Source organism: Dromiciops gliroides, chromosome 6 (assembly GCF_019393635.1).
Source record: "Dromiciops gliroides isolate mDroGli1 chromosome 6, mDroGli1.pri, whole genome shotgun sequence".
Taxonomy (NCBI): domain Eukaryota; kingdom Metazoa; phylum Chordata; class Mammalia; order Microbiotheria; family Microbiotheriidae; genus Dromiciops; species Dromiciops gliroides.
This window is the reverse complement of record NC_057866.1, coordinates 18,912,567-18,935,389: the sequence shown is the minus strand read 5'-3', so window position 1 is coordinate 18,935,389 and position 22,823 is coordinate 18,912,567. Positions and strand designations below refer to the sequence as shown.

Genomic DNA, 22,823 nt, shown 5'->3' with positions numbered 1-22,823 from the left:
TTGATAATATTATTCTGTCACATTATTTTGACATTAAAGAACTTTACAACAAATCCAAATTTTGTATAATAAAACTACAAACCACTTTTTTCTTCATAATAGGATTTGTTAGGATATTATGGGTTATGATCATACAAATGCACTGAAATTTTGTGGGAAAGATTTACTCATCATATCTAAGACCTTTCTGTCCACTCACTTCCAAAGTGACCATGAAAACAGTAATTAAAGAAGGAGGTTGTTTTTTATTCTCTTTCTTTTCAGATTATCTTGCTCAGATGGAAGAAATGATCAAGTTGAATGAAACCACAGGGTTCCAGGTGACTAAATTCATTCTCATGGATATCACAAACTAACGTGACCTGCAGGGCCCCTTATTTGTGTTGTTTTTCCTTAACTATATGGCCACATGTCTGGGCAATCTAGGCCTGATCATCCTAACCAGTGTCGATTCCCACCTCCAAACTCCTATGTATTTTTTCTCAAGCATCTAGCATTTGTTGATCTTGGTTATTCTACCACTGTTGGTCCAAAAATGCTGATCAATTTCATAGCTGAGAAAAATACTATTTCCTTAGATGGATGTGTAACACAGCTACTTTTCTTTGGGTTTTTTATTACCAGTGAACTTTTTATCCTATCAGCCATGGCCTATGACCGCTATGTGGCTATATGTAAGCCCCTCCTGTACATGGTTATCATGTCAGACATGGCTTGTTGGATCTTGGTAGCTGTCTCATACTTTTATACAATCATGATGTGCCTACTGGTCACAATTAAGATTTTTAATTTGTCCTTCTGTAAATCAAATATAATATCACATTTCTACTGTGACTCTCTCGCTTTAGTGTCCATTTCATTCTTAGACACAACTGAGACTGGATTAATCATTATGAGCTTTTCTGCATTTAATTTGGTTTCTTCTCTCTTCATAATCCTTCTCTCTTATATATTTATTGCTGTGACCATTCTCAGGATGAACTCTTCAGAGGGAAGACTTAAAGCCTTCTCCACCTGTGGCTCTCACCTCACAGGGGTGTTTGTATTCTATGGGACACTTCTCTTCATGTACTTGCAGCCCCATTCAAGCCACTCCTTTGATATAGACAATATGGCCTCTATTTTTTATACCCTGGTCAATACCATGCTCAACCCATTGATCTACAGTTTAAGGAACAAAGAAGTGAAAGGTGCATTGAAAAGAGTCTTTCAAAAATTGATGTAAGCATACTATGTAATGTGCAAGGTAACATTTGATTCCATTTTATTATTAGAGACAAATAAAAGTCAGCTCAATTTCTTTCTCAACTTCTTCCCAATTCTCTATTTTATAAGTAAAAGCTATACAAGTACTCAATAAGTGAATTATTTTTTTCAATTTCCATTGAAACACAATTTTGGGAATCTATTTAATTGAGGACATAGTAAATACTACCACTATAAAACTGATATTCTATCTCCAAGATGAGCATTCCACCTTTGGTTGAGGTTTTCTTGTGAGAGAGAATCAATGCATTAAAAATTATATAGAGGGGCAGCTAGGTGGCACAGTAGATAGAGCACTGGCCCTGGAGCCAGGAGGACCTGAGTTCAAACCTGACCTCAGACAATTGACACTTACTAGCTTTGTGACCATGGGCAAGTCACTTAACCACAATTGCCTCACAAAACAAACAAACAAACAAAAAATTATATAGAAAACCTTGTTGCTTGGTACTCTGCTGGGCATTGAGCAGACACAGATTAATTAAAAATAGTTCTTGTCATCAAGACACTTACATTTTACTAAGGGAAAATATTATGTGCTTGAGCCTCACTACCTGCCACAGCAGCCATCCTATATTTGAATATCTCTAAATGTTAAGAAGGTTATCCTAACCATAAATGCATTTCCCCCTCACCAACGTCCATCCATTGCTTCTGATATTGTCCTCCATAACCAAGCAAACGTTTATTCCCATTTCTTTTTGGCAATTTTTTTCCAATATATGATGAGAACTTTTATCTCCCCTGCTACCTTCAGACCCAATTCTTCTTTTACAGTGCTGGAATGGAAAGAATAATGGTTTATAGAGTCCCACAAGTTTCAGTGAAGTTTTACATTTCCAAAACCATACTCTTTACCATGAGAGGACATGGGTTCGAGCACCAGATATGTTACCCATGTCCTGTGAAATTGGGGGAATAAGTTCATCCTTTCCAGCTCTCACCCATCCATAAAGTGTTCAGATTTGATAAGATAAATTTTAAGGCCTATTTTTATTTTAAACTGGGCACTGGGGTTTGAGTGACTTGCCCAGGGTCACACAGCTAGTAAGTGTCACATGTCTGAATCTGGATATGAACTCAGGTCCTCCTGAATCCAAGGCTGGTCCTTTATACATCTAATTCATTTCAAAATCTATGATGCAATGAACCTATTCTTTGTGCTAACAAAATAGTGTCTTCAACCAATCTATAGTCATGTGCTTCTGTCTCTTCAATATTCACATTGCCTCTTTCTGTTTTCCTTGTAGCTTGTCTTTGTCCTTGTAGCTTTGTCTTTGTCCAGTAAGACCCAAAATTGAAGACAATGTTCCATATGTGGTATGCGCAACGTAGAATAAAACCAGAAAATTGCTTCTTGTAATTAGATTCCATAACTTTCTTAATGGAGTTCACATTAGCTTCCTTAGTTTATATATAATATACTAAACTCTTAATGTTATTTTTGTTCTTCAGTTATTTTTTTTCAGTCATGTCCCATTCTCCTCAAACATATTTGGAGTTTTCTCCACAAAGGTTGTTGGGTGCTTGGCCATTTCCTTTTCTGGCTCATTTTGGAGATATGGAACTGAGGCAAACAGGGTTAAGTGGCTTGCCCAGTGTCTAAGGCTCTATTTGAATTAAAAAAGATGAGTTTAAGATCTATCCACTGCATCCACTAACTTCCACAATTTAAGTTACCTGAGAAGTCATCTAATTCCAATGCATTCATATGATGTTGGAATCCACAAAAGCTCCAGGTTTTTTTTTCCCCCCTAAGGAATTCCTTGTTGTTTGTAAGAAAAGGCACCAAAATCTGAAATTGGTTTAGAAATGGATGTATTTGGTTATGTGATAGAGTCAGCAAGCAAAAAAACAAAACAAAACAAAAAAACTTTGGCTTCCTCCTCTCTACATTGTGTAAGATTTAAATATATAAGATTTGGACAAGGATTCCTGAATATGGGTCACACATAAGCCATGATACAAAGAACTCCCGAACTTTAAACTTGAATTGACCTATGAAAATCCCTGGGTGTTATGACAAAAAACACACATGTTTTGGATGCATCTAGGACTAGGAGGGACACAAAGCAACTTATATACGACTAGCATTTCTAGAAAGTTACTGGGTTAAAGTGACATTCTTGGTTTGGACAACCCTTAATCACAAAAGTTAGGATTTTGAAAGTATAAATATATATATATATATATATATATGTATATATATATATATATATATATATATATATATATATTCCCCCCAGGAAAATATAATAAATCAGTTTTTCACCACCTAAAGGTACACTTCTTTCCTCATGTGCACTTGTGAACATTTTCCCCTAAGCAATTCAAAATAGCCTTTTATATTTGTTTCAATTTAATTCCTTTATGTTGTTACCTCATTTTATTGCATAACAACCTTAACAGTTGCTAAGAGATAATTCTTGGCTTATAGGGAGAAAAAGATCTAGAGACTGAATATTTTACTGGCTATTTAGGTAAAGAAGTGCCTGATTGATATAATCTTTGTCCAGAATTTTCTTTTTCTTCTTCTTCCAACCTCCACCCAAGGAAGAAGACATGTTGCTCCCTCTTAGTCATCATCACAACCTCTTTTGCAGTTTTCTCCAATGAGAAAGGACTTGAAAAATTTTATTCAGGTTCTTGGGGAAGGAATTGTACTGACTGACTTAGATAGTAGTATGTCATGTCATGAGGTGGGAAGTCACTATGTAATTTCCTAGTGATTCGTTGTGAGATGTATTAAAAACAAATTACTGACAATTGTCTTTTTAAAGCCCCATGCTTTTGTTCAAATTGAGTGCTGCACACAATTCTTGCAATACACAATTCTCTCTGGTCTGATTAGAAAACAGAATTCCATCATTAATAAGAGTTCCATTACTACAATATCTGAAAACATGAACTTTCTATAAAAACCTAAATGATTTCCTGGTTTTATTTTCATAGATGTTTAAAAAAATAGCTCACAAACCTGGTCCTCGAAAGTAATCTGTCTCAATTGTCCACTGGCCCTGTGATTGAAAACAGCTGAAAAGAATTCCCTCTCCCAATGGTATCCTTATAGTGGTAAAGTGATCTAAAGGGAAGTTCTATTTTGTTTTGACTAATTTGATTTGTCTCAATTCTCTAATGTTTTCTGCCATGCAAACACATATATTCAAAGTAAGCTATATCATGAATAAATAGGAAATTACTATTATAGAGAAAGTACTGGAAGAAAAAGGTTTAAGAAGGCTTCATGTGCAAGGTAGGAATTCAGTTGGGACTGAAGAGAAACCAGAGAGATCAGTACGCAAAACAGAGAAGGGAGACCTATCTAGGCAAGACGGAATAGCGAGAGAGAATACATAGAGATGAGTGTCTTCGTGTGTGTGTGTGTGTGTGTGTGTGTGTGTGTGTGTGTGTGTGTGTGTGTGAGATATCTGTCCAGTGTCATGGGATTGAAGAGTATAGATGGAGAGTGTTGTTTAAACTTGTTACAAAGTTAGTAGTAAAATAGTTTATGATGGACTTCAGAGTTACTTGATCCAAAATATTCTGACAAAAGGGAAAACCAGTAAAGAAGTATGTTTGAAGCCCCCCAAATCAGTTTGAATGAATGAAAAAATAATTTTCAAAATATTCCATATAAATCACAAGGGCCACAAAAAGAAGCAGAATGTAGTCTATACATGCAAGGAACTCATATATTAATAGGTGGAAACAATACATGAAGAATATTTCAGGTATATGTTAAAAGAAAAGAGGTTTTGGTACTGAATGTAAAGTAGCATGGGATAATGCATCTTCCTCAATGTCAATCTCATATATATTTCTTATGTTGAACCATATTTTACGAAGGTTGTTAGTGGCTAAATTTCATCTCTGGGTCAGAAGTTGTGACTACAAAACATAGGAAGTTAATTCCAGGTTACATCTCCATGGGGGTCGTTTCTTGGCATGATGGCAACTATGTATGATCTGGAAACATGACTGTGTCTTAGGGATTACTGTCACTGACAGGGCTTTTCTATTTTCATTAAGACAGTTGAAAAGTAGCTATGTATGGGTACTCATAGGCATAATTAGTGGGGGGTCATTTTCCACAGGGACTGATCCACTCAGTGATGGCTTTAGCTATTAGGTTTGAAGTAGAGCTGGTAGTCTGTGTACTATATCAGAAATTTAGGCTATAAACTCAGACATATACATATGAATAGTATATATCTTTAAATTTACATATATACCAACATATATAACCTTATCCATATATAGAATTATTTGTGTGTATATATGTGTATCCACAAACATACATACACAGACTATCTCAAACCATTTTCCCAATCAGCAGCTAGCCTAGGTCTACCAGTGTAGTAATGTGCTGAATGTGTTTTATGACCTTCTGAATATTGCAGAGTATGCTTATGCCATCTACCTTTTAAGTGTCAAAGGTAAGGTTGGAATAAAGTCTTCCTGATTATGGGTAAACTATTCTGTACTTTATCTTCTATAGTAGGCTGCCTTTCAACTTTGGGAAATCCAGTAACTCAATGTAATAACCATCATTATTATAATCTTACAATCATCACCACCATACCTCCTAAACTTTCTAGGGCTTCTTAACAACATCATCATATCATCTTCATCATCACCACCACCACCACCACTATCACTGCCACCACCATTATTACCAAATACCAATTTCTTTAGTTTTCTTTCTATCTTTTTCCCCCCTCAGGGCAATGGGTTTAAGTTACTTGCCCAGGGTCACACAGCTAGTAAGTGTCAAGTGCCCGAGGCAGGATTTGAACTCATGTCCTCCTGAATCCAGGGCCAGTGTTGTACCACCTAGTTGCCCCCAAATTTCTTTAATTTTCATTATTATGTTAATCTTCTATAAGTGTTAGTGTCATAATATATTCAAGGAATTACCAAAATTATTAATGAAAAGAAAAGGTAATTAGACATAAAATTAGGAATATATTTATTCTAGGATTTTAGAAAAATAGAAACCAAAAAATATATAAGAAATTGAAAGACTACAGTAAGACTGGGGTGGGAAGCAAATAGGATGGAGCACATGACTGACCTCTAATTCTCCCAGAGTCAAAAGCATCATTCTACTAGGTGCTGCAGTAGATGGAACACTGGACTTGGAATCAGGAAACTCATCTTCTTGAGTTCAAACCTAGGATCAGACACTTATTAACTGTGTGACCCTTGGTAAGCCACTTGACCTCTTTTCCCTCAGTTTTTCAACTGTAAAATGATCTGGAAAAAGAAATGTCAAATCATTTCAATGTCTTTGCAAAGAGTACTTTGAATGGGGCCATAGTCTGACATAACTGAAACAACTGAACGTCACTCAATAACTGATTGAAGTATACAAAAATAGATCGCCAGAAAATTTGACATATGAAAGAATCACAAAAAAATTGAATTTGATAGTCCAGTGCTTAATAAAGCTAATAATATAAGTTATTTTGTGAAGAACCTTTTTTTGACAAAACCTGCTGAAAGTACTGCAAAGTTGTTTGGCAGAAATGAGGGTCAGACTTATCCAACATATAAGAATAGTTAGGTGACACAGTGGATAGAGCACCAGCCCTGGCATCAGGGACAGCTGAATTCAGATCAAGGCTCAGATATTTATTCTGTTATTCTGGGCAAGTTATTTAATCTCTGCTTTGGTTCCTTATGTGTAAAATGGGGATAATTATAGATATTCTCTGCCAACATCTCTGTGAAATTCAAGAGATAATACTTGTAGACCACATAGAAGAGTGCCAAGCACACAGTATGATCTATTTAAATTTTAGTTACTATTATTGTGTATAATAAATTATTATTAATGTATATAATATTAGTTTATAATAAATGAAAAATTAATGATCTAAATATAAAATAGAACACCATGATACAAAAATAGAAGAAAATAAGATCACATATTTTCCATGGGAACGTTTGCCAACCAACCAATTAAAAAGTTTTCAGTGTGATCCACACTGATAGGCACTGCGTATATAAAGACAAGAGTAACTTAATGTGGTTTGGGGAGACAGCAAGATGGTGCAGTGGATAAAGCACTACTCCTGGATTCAGGAGGACCTGAGTTCAAATCTGGCCTCAGACACTTGACACTGACTAGCTGTTTGATCCTGGGCAAGTCACTTAACCCTCATTATCCCCCCCCCAAAAAAAGTAAATGAATGAATAAAATTTATATATGCCTCAGCATGGATTTTAATGCTTCTAAGGCCAGCCTTCCATCCATGATATAACACAGATTGCATATTATTTTTCATTAGGCCTCATATGTGCCTAATGATTATCATAGAGAGAGGATACTTTTTTTTTCTTTTCTTAACTTTTTAAAACAATAAATGTTTTTACATGTAATTTTGAGTTCCAATTTTTATCCATCCTTCCATACGTCCTCTTTCTCCTCTCTGAGGTGGTAAGAAATCTGATATGTGTAATAAATGTGCAATTATGTAAAACATTACCATATTAGTCATTTTGTACAAAAAACTGAAAAAAGGAAAAAATGAAAGAATGTAAAAAAAATAGGGGGCAGATAGGTGGCACAGTGGGTAAAGCACCAGCCCTGGATTCAGGAGTACCTGAGTTCAAATCTGGCCTCAGACACTTGACACTTACTAGCTGTGTGACCCTGGGCAAGTCACTTAACCCCAATTGCCCCACCAAAAAAACTAACAAAAAAATAGCATGCTTTACTCTGTGTTCAATCAATAGCAGTTCTTTCTTTGGAGGTGGATAGTATGTTTAATCTACATTCCTTTGGGTTTTTCTTGGATCATTGCATTTTGGGGAATAGTTAAAGTCATTTACAACTCTTCATCAAACAATATTGCTCTCTCTCTGCACAGTGTTCTCTTGGGTCTGCTAACTTCACTATACATCAGTTCACAAGCTTTTTCCCGTGGCCTTTCTGAAATCATCCTGCTTGTCATTTCTTACGGCACAATAATTTCCCATCACCATCATATACCATAACTTGTTTAGGCATTCCCCAATTGAGGGACATTTCTTCGATTTCCAATTCTTATCCACCACAAAAAGATTTGCTACAAATATTTTTGTACAAATAGGTTTTTTTCTTGGGAGGGGGGGAATGTCTTTGTGATATAAACCTAGCTGTCATTTTTCTTCATCAAATGATATGAACAGTTCCATAACACTTTGTGCATAGTTCCAAATTGTTCTCCAAAATGGTTGGATCTTTTCACAACTCCACCAAGAGTAGAATAGAATCCCATCTTTCCCACATCCTTTCCAATATCTAATATTTTCCATTTTTGTTATATTTGCCACTTTTTTAGGTGTGAGGGTTTTTTTTTTTTTTGCATTTCTTTGACCAATACCGAGAGGATACAATTTTCACCATGGATATTGTAATATCCTTTGTTAGGGACTCAACAAGAATGGGTAAAATGGATGTATCCATTAAGTCTCTGTGGATAATAATGATATTAGTTGACTGATCATCTAATGCATCTCATATGTGCAATGCATATACTTTGATGGTTCAATAATTACAACAAAATAAAATACCTTTGCAAATATAGTCCACTGCCTCTAGGTTTATGGGTTCAGTTCTATTGACATTGTTGTGTTCCATATTTCAAAACCATGCAATAGTCCTTGTAGAAGGGTAATTTTTGTTAAAGGGCCATTTTTGGAAAAGCTGGAGTGTCTAAGAAGGAAAAAAAAAACAACCAAGTTCACATTAAATGACTCCTATGTGCCAGTTTCTGCTGTAACCATATTATTATATCTTATTTGATCTTCACAGTAATCCTAGCAGAAAGTGTTACTATCTCCATTTTAAATAATGTGAAACAGATAGAGATCAAGTGACTTCCCCAGGGTCATATTGACAGTAAATGTCTGAGGTAGGTCACATTTGAACCCAGGTTTCATGACTCCAAACCCAGTGAGAGATCCACTTTATCCCTTAGGTGCTTGATAGAAATTTTATTTGATCCTGCAAGAGTACTGGCATATAGGTGCTATTGTTGGTCCCATTTAAAAAAAAAAGAAAAGGAAAAAAGAAGCAGAAAGAGGTTATTACATGCAATGGGTCACATAGCTACTCTATGAGGATAGATTTGAAAGCAGTTCTTCCTAATCTCATGCTTAATGTTCTATCCACTCCACCACCTAGCTCTTTCTAAAGGATTTCTGTAATATTCTGAGGGCAGATCGCTGGTACAATAGACAGATTTCTAAGCCTGGATTCAGGAAGACTCATCTTCCTGAGGACAAATCTGGCCTCAGACACTTATTAGCTGTATGGCCCTGGGCAAGTCATTTAACTCTGTTTCCCTTAGTTTCCCATTTGTAAAGTTAGCTGCAGAAAGAAATGTTAAAGGGTCCCAAAGATTTGAACATGACTGAAACCACAGAACAATAGATTCTCAAGGCAATCTAGCCTCCCACATCCTTCTGTTTATTTCTGTGTCAGACTCTGACACTGAGGTATCACCTTTCCCTAGTAGGCTTTCAAAAAGGCAGGCTCTTAATCTTGTCAATAAACTTTACATTGTCTTCTGGCCTTAGAGTTTCTTCATTTTCCTGACCGTTGATGAATGACTGGTCAAATAATTTGCTCTGTTTGGCTACAGACCTCTCCAAGAAGACATTGGAAGACCCTCAAATTTTATACAAGCACAATATCAAGCACAATCAGGAGTTTTACAATAGTTGGTGTTTAATAAATATTTCATGGAATTAGGTGAATATATACCTATTGTTTCACCAGATGTCATTCATCTCTTTGAGATGATTGTATGTAATTAATTAACATTCTCCAGTACTTCAGGGACATGGCCTCATTGGGACTTAGAAAACATAAAGTCTCCCTTCATCATCTGGAAGTAGTGAAAACATGAGCAGGCTACAGAAGATTTTACCTTCCAGGTAAGCAAGTAACATTATTCTTTGTAACCTCAGCACAGCAAGTATCAAAAAAATCTTATGGAATACAAGAAGTTCAGTTCCAAAATTCATTCCATATAGACATTGTAAGGATAATTGTAGACCCTTAGAGGTCATATGTCAATTTATTCAAATTTTAAATGCATGAAATAATTCTAAAAATGTAACCATATTGCAAGACATAGTTCTGAACAGTGACACAATCACTTTTCTGCAACCAGAGAAATCAAATAGATTCTGGAGGAACATAGGTAACTAACAGTTTATGAGTGTGCAATTGTCCTTGAAAACTATGTTAACCATTTTAACATAATATTTAAAAAAACTTCATGGACCTCAAAATTGTAGACATTAAAACATTTAAATTACAGATCCATATCACCTTCATAACCAGGCAGCAAAATATTCTATTTCAGGTAAGGTGACAGAGATTGAGTTTGGTTATCCATGATGCTTTCCTAGAGTTTAGAATTTTAATGTTTATAAGAGATTGAGAAAGAAAACCTTTTTTTCTGGACTTTAATCTAAAAGGTTTAGGACACACATATGAAGAAAATTCATTTGTGAACACTGTACATGAATTTTTGGCAACATATAATTGTGGAGAGTAGCTATGATGTTACAAGACTAGCACATCCTGACACATAAATGCATTGGACATGATTCTTAAATCATAATCTGCTTTGCTTCAAGGTCAAATCAACCACAGTACCACCATTATGGATTTTTATATATTCTAACATCCTATAATATCCCCTTATGTTCTTTCTACATGCTAATTAGTTAAACTATTTGAGTTATTGAAAATATCCTGTCACATTGTCTGGGCATTAAAGGACTTCTTAACAAACCCTAATTTAGTATAATAAAACTACAATCCCATTTATATGGGTGACAAAATTTGTTAAGCTATTATGTGATATGATGACAGAAATGCATTGAAATTTGGTGGAAAAGGTTTATTCATCACATTTAAGACCATTCTGTCAACTAACTTCCTAATAGATTAGTGAAGCACTACTCAAAGAAGGTTCCTTCCCTTTCTTCTCAGATAATCTTGCTATTATGGAAGAAATGATCAAGTTGAATGAAACCACGGGGAGGCAGGTGACTGAATTCATCCTCATGGGTATCACAAATCGTCCTGAACTACAGGGCCCCTTTTTTGGGTTATTTTTGCTCAACTACATGGCCACATGTCTGGGGAATCTAGGCCTGATCATTCTAACCAGTGTTGATTCCCACCTCCAGACTCCCATGTACTTTTTTCTCAGGCATCTAGCATTTGTTGATCTTGGCTACTCCACGGCTATTGGGCCAAAAATGCTAGTTAGTTTCTTAGAAGAGAAAAATATAATTTCGTTTAATGGATGTGCAGCACAACTAGTTTTCTTTGTTATATTTATTGCCAGTGAACTTTTCATCCTGTCAGCCATGGCCTATGACCGTTATGTTGCTATCTGTAAGCCCCTCCACTATATTATCATCATGTCCAGGAAAGTATGTTGGGCCTTGGTGGCCATCTCATACTTCTATAGTATCATGGTATCCCTATTGATCTCAATAAAGCTTTTTAAATTGTCTTTTTGTAAATCAAATGTAATAAGACATTTCTATTGTGATGGTCTCCCTCTAGTGTCCCTGGTATGTTCAGACACAAATGAAATAGAACTAATTATCATGATCTTTGCTGCATTTAATTTGGTTTCTTCCCTCTCAATTATCCTTCTGTCTTATATGCTTATTCTTGTAGCCATCTTCAGGATGAACTCTTCTGAGGGTAGGTACAAAGCCTTTTCCACCTGTGGCTCTCACCTCACAGGGGTGGTTGTATTCTATGGGACACTTCTCTTCATGTACCTCCAACCCCAATCTAGCCATTCCTTTGACACCGATAAGATGGCCTCTGTCTTTTACACTCTGGTTATCCCCATGCTCAACCCTTTGATCTACAGCTTGAGGAACCAAGAAGTGAAAAGTGCTTTGAGAAGACTAATAAAAAGATCATGAAAACCTTCTCCTTATTGTCTATTGCATAGCATAATTTTGTTGCATTATTAGAAAGAAGTGAATATATACTAGATTTTTGTAACTTTCCCATGATTCTTCCTGTCTTTTAAAGAAAAATGTCACAGCCAGAAAATAATTTTTGATTGGTTAGTAGATATTTTTGTTTTTCAACCTCTAAGAAATCCTAGTTTAGTGGAACATTTAATTGAAGGGATCTTTAGAAAATTCAGTAGAAATTATTTCTATAAAACCATACCATTCTATACTACAGTAGCAAATGGCATCACTTAGCTTGAAGCTTTCTTGCCTTGGCTAATCAATTAGTAAGCATTTAGAAAATCCTGGTGCCAGATACTGTTCTAGGCATTGGTCTTACACAGATGAATAAATACATAGTTCTTGCCATCAGGGAACTTACATTTTATTAAGGGAAACAACAGATACATGAAACACATGCTACCTGCCACAGCAGCCAATCTACTTTTCTATATCTTTTTGTTAAGAAATTTCTCAGGGGGCAGCTAGTTAGCACAATGGATAAAACACCTGGCCCTGGATTCAGGAGTACCTGAGTTTAAATCCAGACTCAGACACTTGACACTTACTAGCTGTGTGACCCTGGGCAAGTCACTTAACCCCCATTGCCCCGCAAAAAAAAAAAAAAAAAAAATTTCTCATGCTTACGACCTCAATATTCCATTTGTGACTTACAGTCTTTGTTCCTGGACTTTTTTGGGAAGCAAACCAAGTTGTTTTCTTTCACTTTCCTCTGTTCCTTCTAGAACTTAATGTCCTTCCTGAACACTGTCACCCCAAACTGAACATAATGGTCCTCCTTTGTTCTGGTCAAGGCACAATGCAACCGAACTGTCTCATTCTATGCCAGGTTATCATATCTATCTTTAAAAAATTTGGTAACTTCTTTAGTTCATATATAATAACCCACACTGCTATTAAAATGGGAATGTATTAAAACTCCAAATTTCTTTTCAAAATGCCTAAAATATGTTTTTCCTATTGTTCAATTGTGAAGCTTTTTCATAAAAAACAAATCAAATATAAGACATTAAATTAGCCCCATTTTACTTCTTTTATGTCTTAATCCAATCTTAATATGATATCAGGTGTAGATATTGATAAGATAAAGGTTTTGGCTTGTATGAGGAGAGGTCTAGAGGCAGGACCTCTTAGGAGGTTTATACTGGCTGATGAAGTAGAAAGGTTGCTTAGATCTAATTGTCTTGACTCTTCACTTACATCTTCTTGCAACATCCACTTCAAGAGAAGACAAGAAGTTCTACATTACTCAGCATGGAAGACACTTTTCCAGTTTTCTTCAGTGAAAAAGGACTTGTGGGAAAGTTTTGAATGGGTTCTCCGGGAAGGGAATTAGAATTATTGGCCTGAACATAGAAAGTCATGAGGAGGGAAAGCACTGTGGATATCTGGTGATTTTTGTGTGAAATATGTTAAAAATAAAGTGCTGACAATTTTGCTTTGTAAGCAGTGTGCTTTTCTTTGGGATGGCTGCTGTACACAAATCTAGCAGCAAAAGATTTCTTTTTGTCTAATAGGGAAACACAATTATTCATTAACAACAATTTTATTACTACAGTATTTGAAAACATAGACTTTTCATAATAAAATATGTGATTCTTCAGGTTTATTTTCATATTTATTAAAAAGAATTACTCAGGGGCAGCTAGGTGGCATAGTGGATAGAGCACTGGCCCTGAAGTCAGGAGGACCTGAGTTCAAATCTGGCCTCAGACACTTAACGCTTTCTGGTTGTGTGACCCTGGACAAGTCACTTAACCCCAATTGCCTCACAAAAAAACAAAAACAAAAACAAAACTATTACTCATCCCCACCAGTACTCAAGCACTATATGTTAAAACAGTTTCAGAGATACTCTTGTTCAATGCTATCTTGAAAATGTTAAAGTGTTCTTGGATAATTGTTTTGCTTTGCTTTCTCTTAATTTTCTTCTTTCTCCTTAGATAAATCATTTTAAAGTAGTGAGAATAATATCAAAGCACTTCCATTAAGCACATATTGAGACAGGTATAAGAAGATAATAATAATGACTTACATTTGTAGATAGAATTCATAAACTTTTCCTTACCAAAGATTCAAAACAACTTTGTGAACCAGGTAAAATAGATGTTTTTATTACCCTTTTACAAATGAAATTTGAGCCTCAAAAAATTGAAAAGCTTCATTTTGTGAGGTGATCTAACCTATGAGCATTGGGTGCAAGTTTATAACCAAGTCTCCTGATTATCAGTTCAACATAGTATTGTATCTCTTACACAAGGTTACTTCACAACTCAGGGACATCTAGTTACTCAATGGAATCAGTATCATAATGACCATCATCATTTATCATCATTAAACCTCTTTTCCTCTTTCACTTGATTTTCATCATCATCTTCAAAAACACATATCCGTAACGTTAATCTTATGTTTATTCACTCTATCAGGCACTGTGGTTGGTATAAGGCACAGAAATTAGTGTCATATCATATTTAAGGTATTAATAAATGTTAAAGTGAAGATATATGAAAAGTGAATATGCTGTTGGGAAGTATTAGGATCTAGAAATTATTATTATTATTAGTTGTTGTTGTTGTTGTCGTCATTGTCCTTCATTCACAAAGACGAACATGACATGAAAGTGGCATCATGACTTACAGTGAATTGGATGTAAGTGAGGGAGTGCCGTGTAAGGTTACCAACCAGAGCAATCTAGGTCCAGTGGAAAGATATGACTGGAGATGTCCCCCAATGTTTAAAGCAATTTGGGGCTGACTGACTTTCCCAGGGTCTCACAACTAAGTGTCTGGGGTGAGATTTGAAGTCAGTTTCCTCCCAACTATAAGGTCAGTGCTCCATCCACTATACTACCTGAGAAATCCAAAGCATACATATCTTTTGAAGTCTAAAATATGTAATAATTGGCTGATAAATACTTGATAAGCACTGACCATGATCTATCAATTGGCTAAATTTTGTGTAAGGAACTGACATCCTAACTATACTGTCTAAAATTATCTAATGATAATAAATCAGAAGATTTACCAAGAGTATTTAAGTGTTTATTAAAAAGCTTTAGGATCTAACAATCAGAGTGGAGAGGGAAGCAGGATAGCAGGCTCATTGAAGCTAAGAACCACACCACAGGATCTAATGATCAGAGAGAAAGGTAAAAATCTAACTATTTCTAAGAGACCCCATCATCCAACATGCCATGGAGAGGTCAGGAAAAAAAAAAGGACCCAATGCTTCCTTCTTCCTCCCAGAAGCCTCCTGTGAAACTGCGAACATCCCATATACACACACACACACACACACACACACACACACACACACACAAAGCTCTAAGCTAATTGGCTGGTAGCTTTGATGGACAGTACCCACGAGCAAACTTCACTTCCTGACACCAAGGGACTGATCACATGGCTTACCCTCAGATGCCTTCTCCTCCTGGCAGAGGTTTCCTACAGTAAATCTCCAGCAGGTGGCATCACTCCCATTGTTAAAGTTGTAAATACAAAAATATTAACAAAGAAAGACAGTTCCTGCCCTCAAGCAGCTAACAGTCTAATGGTAGAGTTAATACAGAAATTTATATAAAAATAAAACTATATAGCAGAGAAAAAGCACTTGAATTAATAGTGATTGAGGAAGGTTTTCTATGGAAGGTAGTATTTTAATTAGAACTTAAGGGAAGCCAAGGAGTTCAGTAGGCAAATAAAAGGAGAGAGAACATTCCAGACATAGAGATTTTGTGAGAGAAACCCTAGAAATGAGAGATAGAATGTCTTATTTGTAGATTAGGCAATAAGTCAGTGTCATTGGGTTGAAGAGTAGTGTAATGGGCTAAAATTCTAGCTAGTCTGTCTAAAATATCTAATGAGTAGTTGCCAATAAATTATAAGCTTTAGCAAGAGTCAGAGTTTTAATCATTTATTAAGGAGAATAAGTATTTGGTGAAGAGAGAGAGAAAGGCCTATATTCATCTATCTATCTCAGGGAGCTACAGCTTTCCTGCTCTGCTCTCCATGAGAGCCCTGGAGAAACTGCATGCCAGCCTCACCTCCCTCTTCTTCCCACAAGCAAACATCACTTCCAAAGAAAAGCCACATGTCTTGCCCTCAGGCGCTTTTTCCTCATGGTGGATCTGTCCTACAGTAAGTCTCCTGCAGGTGGCATCATTACAATCATTACAGTCCCGCTTTGTTTCTTAAAGAAACACAGGGTGTTTCCTTGATGAAACAGTCAAAAATAACAGAATATAATACTCTATGCTAACAAACTATATGTTAATAACAATATAGAAAAAGGAGAAAGGAAAGTTTGTCCAGAGGGGTGGTCTGTCATGAACCGACGCTTTGACACTGGCCTGCAGAGGGAGGGCCTCTGTAGAAAATACATGTTAAAAATAGTGTATATAATTACAGAAGGGAATAAAAATCAACAAAACAAAACTGTTCATTTAAAGGCTTTGAAAGTCTTTTTTCAGATGTCCTCTGGGTGTAGTCATGGAATGGAAGTCTTTTCAGGGGTTGATGTGTGGATGCTGGAAATCAGACAGGAAAATTTCCTACAAAATTGAGCTTAACACAATTTTAGAACAGCTTTGTGAATAATCAAATCAAACAATGAGAGTTCTCAAAAACATGTCTAAGGAAATTCAGAATCTTAGTTGTTATACATGAAACATATAATAAAACAAAAAATGAAACGTTCTCTAAAACTTAATATTACTATAGTCCCCCCTTGTAGAGGGTAAATTGAGAAGACAATTGCTGTGATATTGATTTAAAAAAAAATAATTGTATCTTTGTTTCATCACTTTTTGCATCATCTGCCTAATTATCCTCATACCATTATGATAAATTTAAAAATTGAATATAATTGGTAATAGATATCAAGGCAAAATTCAACACTTTATTTACCATGACACCTGAGATAATTATGGATGTTACCATAAAAGAACAGATAAATGATGGGATATGAACATTCCCACACTTGAGCAATATATACTGCCCATGCAGTATGCCAGGCTTAAAATAAGTGGATGGGATATACGTCCATGCCACCAAACATATTGCAGGAAACTGAGTCAGACTTAAATCAGATGCATGGGATTGAGACTTCCATGGCATCAGGCACATAGGAGGGGCCATAGAAGCCAGGTGTAGAATGAGATGGGTGGGATGAAAACTTCTAGCCATCTGTACAATATTGTGGGAAAAAACTTAAACCAAGAAAAACCAACCTCAACATTTTTCAAAAGCCATTCCCTCAGCCATACCTTGATTTCATGCATGTCTCCCCTCATGTGACAGTTCAATGTCTTCTCTTGCATGTATTCATCTTTTGATTGGATGGCATCTTGGCCAACTGGCATCTGATAACTTGGAATGAAGGCAATTAATGTCTTAAATGATAAATTCCCCATAAGCCAAGTCTCATATGGATTTAAAAATTGGGGATAATAAATAATTGCAAAAAATGTGAATGTACCTTAGCTCAGAATATAATATACAATTTCAAATTATACCTTTTTTTGACTAAGTATACAATTACTTTTGTGAAATATCAGAACATATTTAAATACAAGTTAAAAGACAACATAATCTTAAAGAAAACTTGTTTTATAAAAAGAAAACTTTTACAAATGTTCCCCTCTTTTTTTGAATATGCTTATCAAAAATAATACTTCTAGAATCAATTTACACTTGCCATAGAAACCAATTTGCCAGGGAAATGCTTTATAGAGTTTGATGAAATAATCAGTTGAGAGAAAAAATAACAAATACAAACAACTCAGAATATGGGAGCACAATACTCCCAGAATTAACATTGTATTATGAAATCAAAACCGTCTTGCATTGTTTCAAAATTAGATAAATGAATGAATAGAAGAAAATACACATGGAAGCATAAAAGAAAATGAAATTCAAACTAGGGAAATTTAAATGAATATGAGCTTAACATTAATAAGAGTATTACAAAATACAAACTTGATCACATGACTATAAAAAGCTTTTACAAATATTTCTTTTTTTTAACTAAGTATAAAGCACAATCTTAAAAGCATGAAAATCGCTATGAAAATAAACCCATACTGTTAATTTCAAAATGTAGATGTAAGAGCATAGAAATCCTACGTAACCTCTGAACTGACATTATTTCTCTGAGTGAATTTAGAACACTTTTGATTCTGATATCTAAAATCCCCAGTACTCACATTAATGCCTTGCTGATTACTTCTACATTTCTGTAAAATATGTCTTGAACTATGATGATGATTGTCATTTTTATTCAGCTTAAGTTTGTTTTCTTTAAGCCCTCTATATTGTCTGTCGGTTCTTTTATAATACAAATGCTTTATAAGGTTACTAATTAAAGACAAAAGCAGATTAACAAAATTATGAACAAAATGAGCATATCTGGGATTTAAAGGGTTTTCTAGGGTTGGTTTTGGAGAACCATAGCAGGTCAAGTCAGAATCACAGCCATGCTGGGGAAGGTCTGAGTCTGACTGCTCCAGTAACTGAGTAGAAGCTGCAAGTACAGGTTGTGCATGCGTAACATCAGGACATGAAAAAGGAGGATCAAAGGGCATGGCCATGGGAGGAGTAGAAGGTGGCACCAGAGGAGGGGGAGGGGGTGGGGTCCTGAGAGGAAGGAACTGAGTAGGGTAATTTGCATCAGGCTCAAGCCTGGGTTCCCCTTCCCCAGCTTCTAGGGGATTAAAGGCTTCTAGAGGCTGGGTTGTTGCCTCCAGGCATGCAAAATTAGAACAACAATTAGTGTTAGCATTTGGATAAACTGCAGGAGTCAGAGGTTTCTCTGAAAAGGCATGGTTGGAATATTTGTATTCCCTTGTGTGAGCGCCTTGCTGGCTCTTCTAACAAAAATAAAAATAGAAAATCCACAAAAACCAAGCATTAACATGATCTTATCCCCCATTTGTCTGGTTAAACAGACTAAAATCAGAAATAGGGTACTAAGGGAGTTGAAAAAACCCATTTGAAGATTTCAAAAGAAAACAGCTGATACTTAGCAGTAGTTTGGATTTAAAGGGACAGGGTAGGTGAAATTTCTTACCTAACGGGAAGATTAGAAGATGGAGGCTCAGCTTTCCTCTTCGTGTTCAGCCATCTGTAAAGGGCTAAAATTCTAGCTAGTCTGTCTCAAATATCTAATGAGTGGTCTCCAATAAATTATAAGATTTAGCAAGAGTCAGACTTTTAAGCATTTATTAAGGAGAATAAGAATTTGGTGAAGAGAGAGAGAAAGGCCTAGATTCATCTATCTATCTTGGGGAGCTACAGTTCTCCTGCTCCGCTCTCCAGGAGAATCCTGGCAAAAGAGAGAGCACCAGCCTTGCCCCCTCTTCCTCCCACAAGCACAATCTCTTCCTGATGCCAAAGAAAAGCCACATGTCTTGTCCTCAGGTGCCTTCTCCTCATGGTGGAGCTGTCCTACAGTAAGTCTCCAGCTGGTGGCATCATTCCAATCATTACAATAGCAGAGAATGTAGTTTAAGAAGCCTAGAAAGGGAAGAGGGTACTAAACTATAAAGGGCTTCAGCATTACTATATCTGAAATATACTAACAAAAGGAAAGCTCAGTTACTGGAACAGATATTGAGACAACAAAATCATTTTGAGTGATTTAATGAAAATATAATTTTTAAACATTTACTTTATACAAAACACTAGGCTAAACATTTTGCACACCAAAAGAAGTGGAAGACAACCCATAATTTCTAAGATCTCACATTTTAATAGATGGACACAATAGAACCAGCAATTAAGTGGTCTACCACCACTTACAAGCCTGAATTGTGGTAATGTGATTTATGTACTTTATCTTCTCTCTGAGCTATGCCATTGAAATTTGAATTCAGATATGAGCCCTCTAACCTATCTTGGTCACTTGATATTAATAGAAAAACTCAACCATGTCCAGGGCTTATATATTGGGAGCCTTCACATATTTCAATGCCTAAAGCAATTAGACTCTGCTATACACTGGAAAAATCCCCAGTATATTGAATATTCTAGATACATACATATACATAGACACATAGATTTACATAAATACATACATACATGCATCTATACATGGATACTTATATTTGCATTGTGATGTGTTATAGCAATCATACTATATTATATGAATATATTATATATGGCATTACATTATAATGTATCAGAACATATATATTATAAATATGTTTGTATCCTATATATTTACATACTATCAATATCATACTGTATATTAAATTATATATTTATTTATTTCTGCTTAACCATATTTAGTAGGTATAGCCAAGCAGGCAAGCACTGTGATGTAAAATCAGAACTGCAATTTGAGATTAATGTGAATCTATCATTATCAGAAATAAGAGGGATTTAGGCTATATATGGGTTGAGCATAGAATACTGACTTTGTAGTCCATACTATGTCTGAATAATGAGATAGGTCTTCCAAAACTACTGTCATTTTCTTTCTTTCTTTTTTTTTTTTTTTTAGTGAGGCAATTGGTGTTAAGTGATTTGCCCAGGTTCACACAGTGTTAAGTGTCTGAGGCCAGATTTGAACTCAGGTACTCCTGACTCCAGGGCTGGTGCTCTATGCACTGCACAATCTAGCTGCCCTTGTCATTTTCTTTAAATTATAATCATATCTGGAAACTCAGTGACTTCCCAGAAGTATGTTTGTCCTTTGTAGAAACTACACAGGTTCCTCATAAAATTATCACCTATCTCCTCAACTCTCATAGATAGTGGAGAAAAAAAAACAGTAAGAAAACATACTGAAACATAAGTTTTTGAAAATAATAATTTTATGACAATATTTTATGTTGAAAAGATTTAATTTGTAATGTAAAATTTTGGAATGGAAGCATATTAGGTGACCGATTATCCTGGCTATAGGAGATACAGCAGCCAATATATTTCCCAGCATGTCTTTGTTGCAATGGGCTTGCTCAAGATTTTTCTAATGATATGTCATTGTGAGGGAGCTCTGTACCTTGAATCATATGAATGGTGAAGTACCAAGATCTAAAATACATCTGAAATTTTGGGCAGAAGTATTAAGTCAGCTATACAGTCAGAAAATTACATACAGGACTGGAGGGATCAATATCGGCAAAGAAATTATAATATCACATCTGCCTAGTTTCTACCAATATCAAGATATTATTGTGTACATGATGGTTACACAGGTATGTGGCAAAACAATATTAGAGACAAAAAATATCAAGGATAAAATTAAAGATGTGCATCTGAAGAGAAGAACAGACAATCTAAAGTCAATGTTCAAGGGAAGATACATACTTGAAAAATGAATACTTTCAAAATAACTTTGAATTAGTAAAATTGACAAAAGCTTATATGCAAAAATTTAACGATTATAAAAAATATAGAGCCCATGAGAAATTTGGATAGACAAACAACAACAACAACAATAACAACAACAGCAGCAGCATTTCTAGGAATGGTTCTTATTTTTTATTTAGTAAATAAATTAATTATTTCAGCTTATTTATTTCATGTCTCTTTGTCTATCTAACACTCATCTATATATCTTTCTATCTATTTCTATCTATTTGTCTATTTGTCTATCTATCCATCCATCCATCCATCTATCTATCTATCTATCTATCTATCTATCTATCTATCTATCTATCTATCTATCTATCTATCTATCTATCTATCTATCTTTTGCCAAGAAAGGATTCAGTGATGTCCTAAGGCCAAGCTGGTTTTAGAGGAGCAGGGCACATTTGTGGAAGTAAACCTCAGTCAGTTAGCCACAGGTATAATCTAGAACTCATTCTATTGTTTTTTAGATTGTATCCTTTACTTATTGTATATGTATGAGTGTCTTGGAAACAGGTGTGTTGAGAAGTAGAAATTTTCTTCTTGTAATGTACTCAATAGTGCAATGGGAGTGGGACAGGAAGATGTATACAAATGATTCCTCATTTTTTAAAGTCAAAATCATCAAGGTCATTCACTACTGGTTAAAGAATATAAAAACCATTCAAAAATTCTACATTGGGTATATTCATAATGAATTGAAGTAAATAATACCTAATTTCAAAATCAGCCTGAGATTGCTGACTTGCTGTGTGATCCTGGGCAAATCTTTTAACCTGTTACTCAGTTTCTTTGTGTGTAAAATAGAAACAATAATAGCACCTATGTCCCAGAATTGCTCTGAGGGTAAGAATCATAAAATAATTATAAAACACTTAGAACAGTGCTTGTCACAAAGAGTAAGAACTATTTTAATGTCAGTTTTATTCTTGTTATTTACTACTATGTCATGTTCCATAAGATTTATGGAGTAGACTTAGGATTTAAATATAAATGGCTCAGCATAAAACAAAAATAGAAGAGAATAATGTAAATTTATATTTCTGTAAACCAAGAAATTGGCAAGAAGCAAGCATTCTGCCATATGCACTAGGATAAACACTGGGCACACAAAAACAATCACAGATGGATGAATATTAAAAGGAATGAATGAAAATCATAGAGGTGGTCATTTGTGCCAAAGCCAGGAAA

The 22,823-nt window shown here is 35.3% G+C and overlaps 1 protein-coding gene and 1 pseudogene across 1 annotated transcript; both read left to right on the top strand.

Moving 5' to 3' along the window:
• The first annotated feature begins 278 nt into the window (after positions 1-278).
• Positions 279-1,225, top strand: LOC122731476 (annotated as a pseudogene).
• Positions 1,226-11,277: 10,052 nt separating this feature from the next.
• LOC122731351 (olfactory receptor 8K1-like) lies at positions 11,278-12,222 on the top strand. Its single transcript, XM_043971386.1, has one exon. It carries the CDS (start codon positions 11,278-11,280, stop codon positions 12,220-12,222), a length of 945 nt encoding a protein of 314 aa, XP_043827321.1.
• Positions 12,223-22,823: the final 10,601 nt, after the last annotated feature.

Bases quoted from the DNA above. Each gene is read 5' to 3' on its own strand.
- LOC122731351 (XM_043971386.1), top strand. From the start codon at position 11,278: ATGGAAGAAATGATCAAGTTGAATGAAACCACGGGGAGGCAGGTGACT.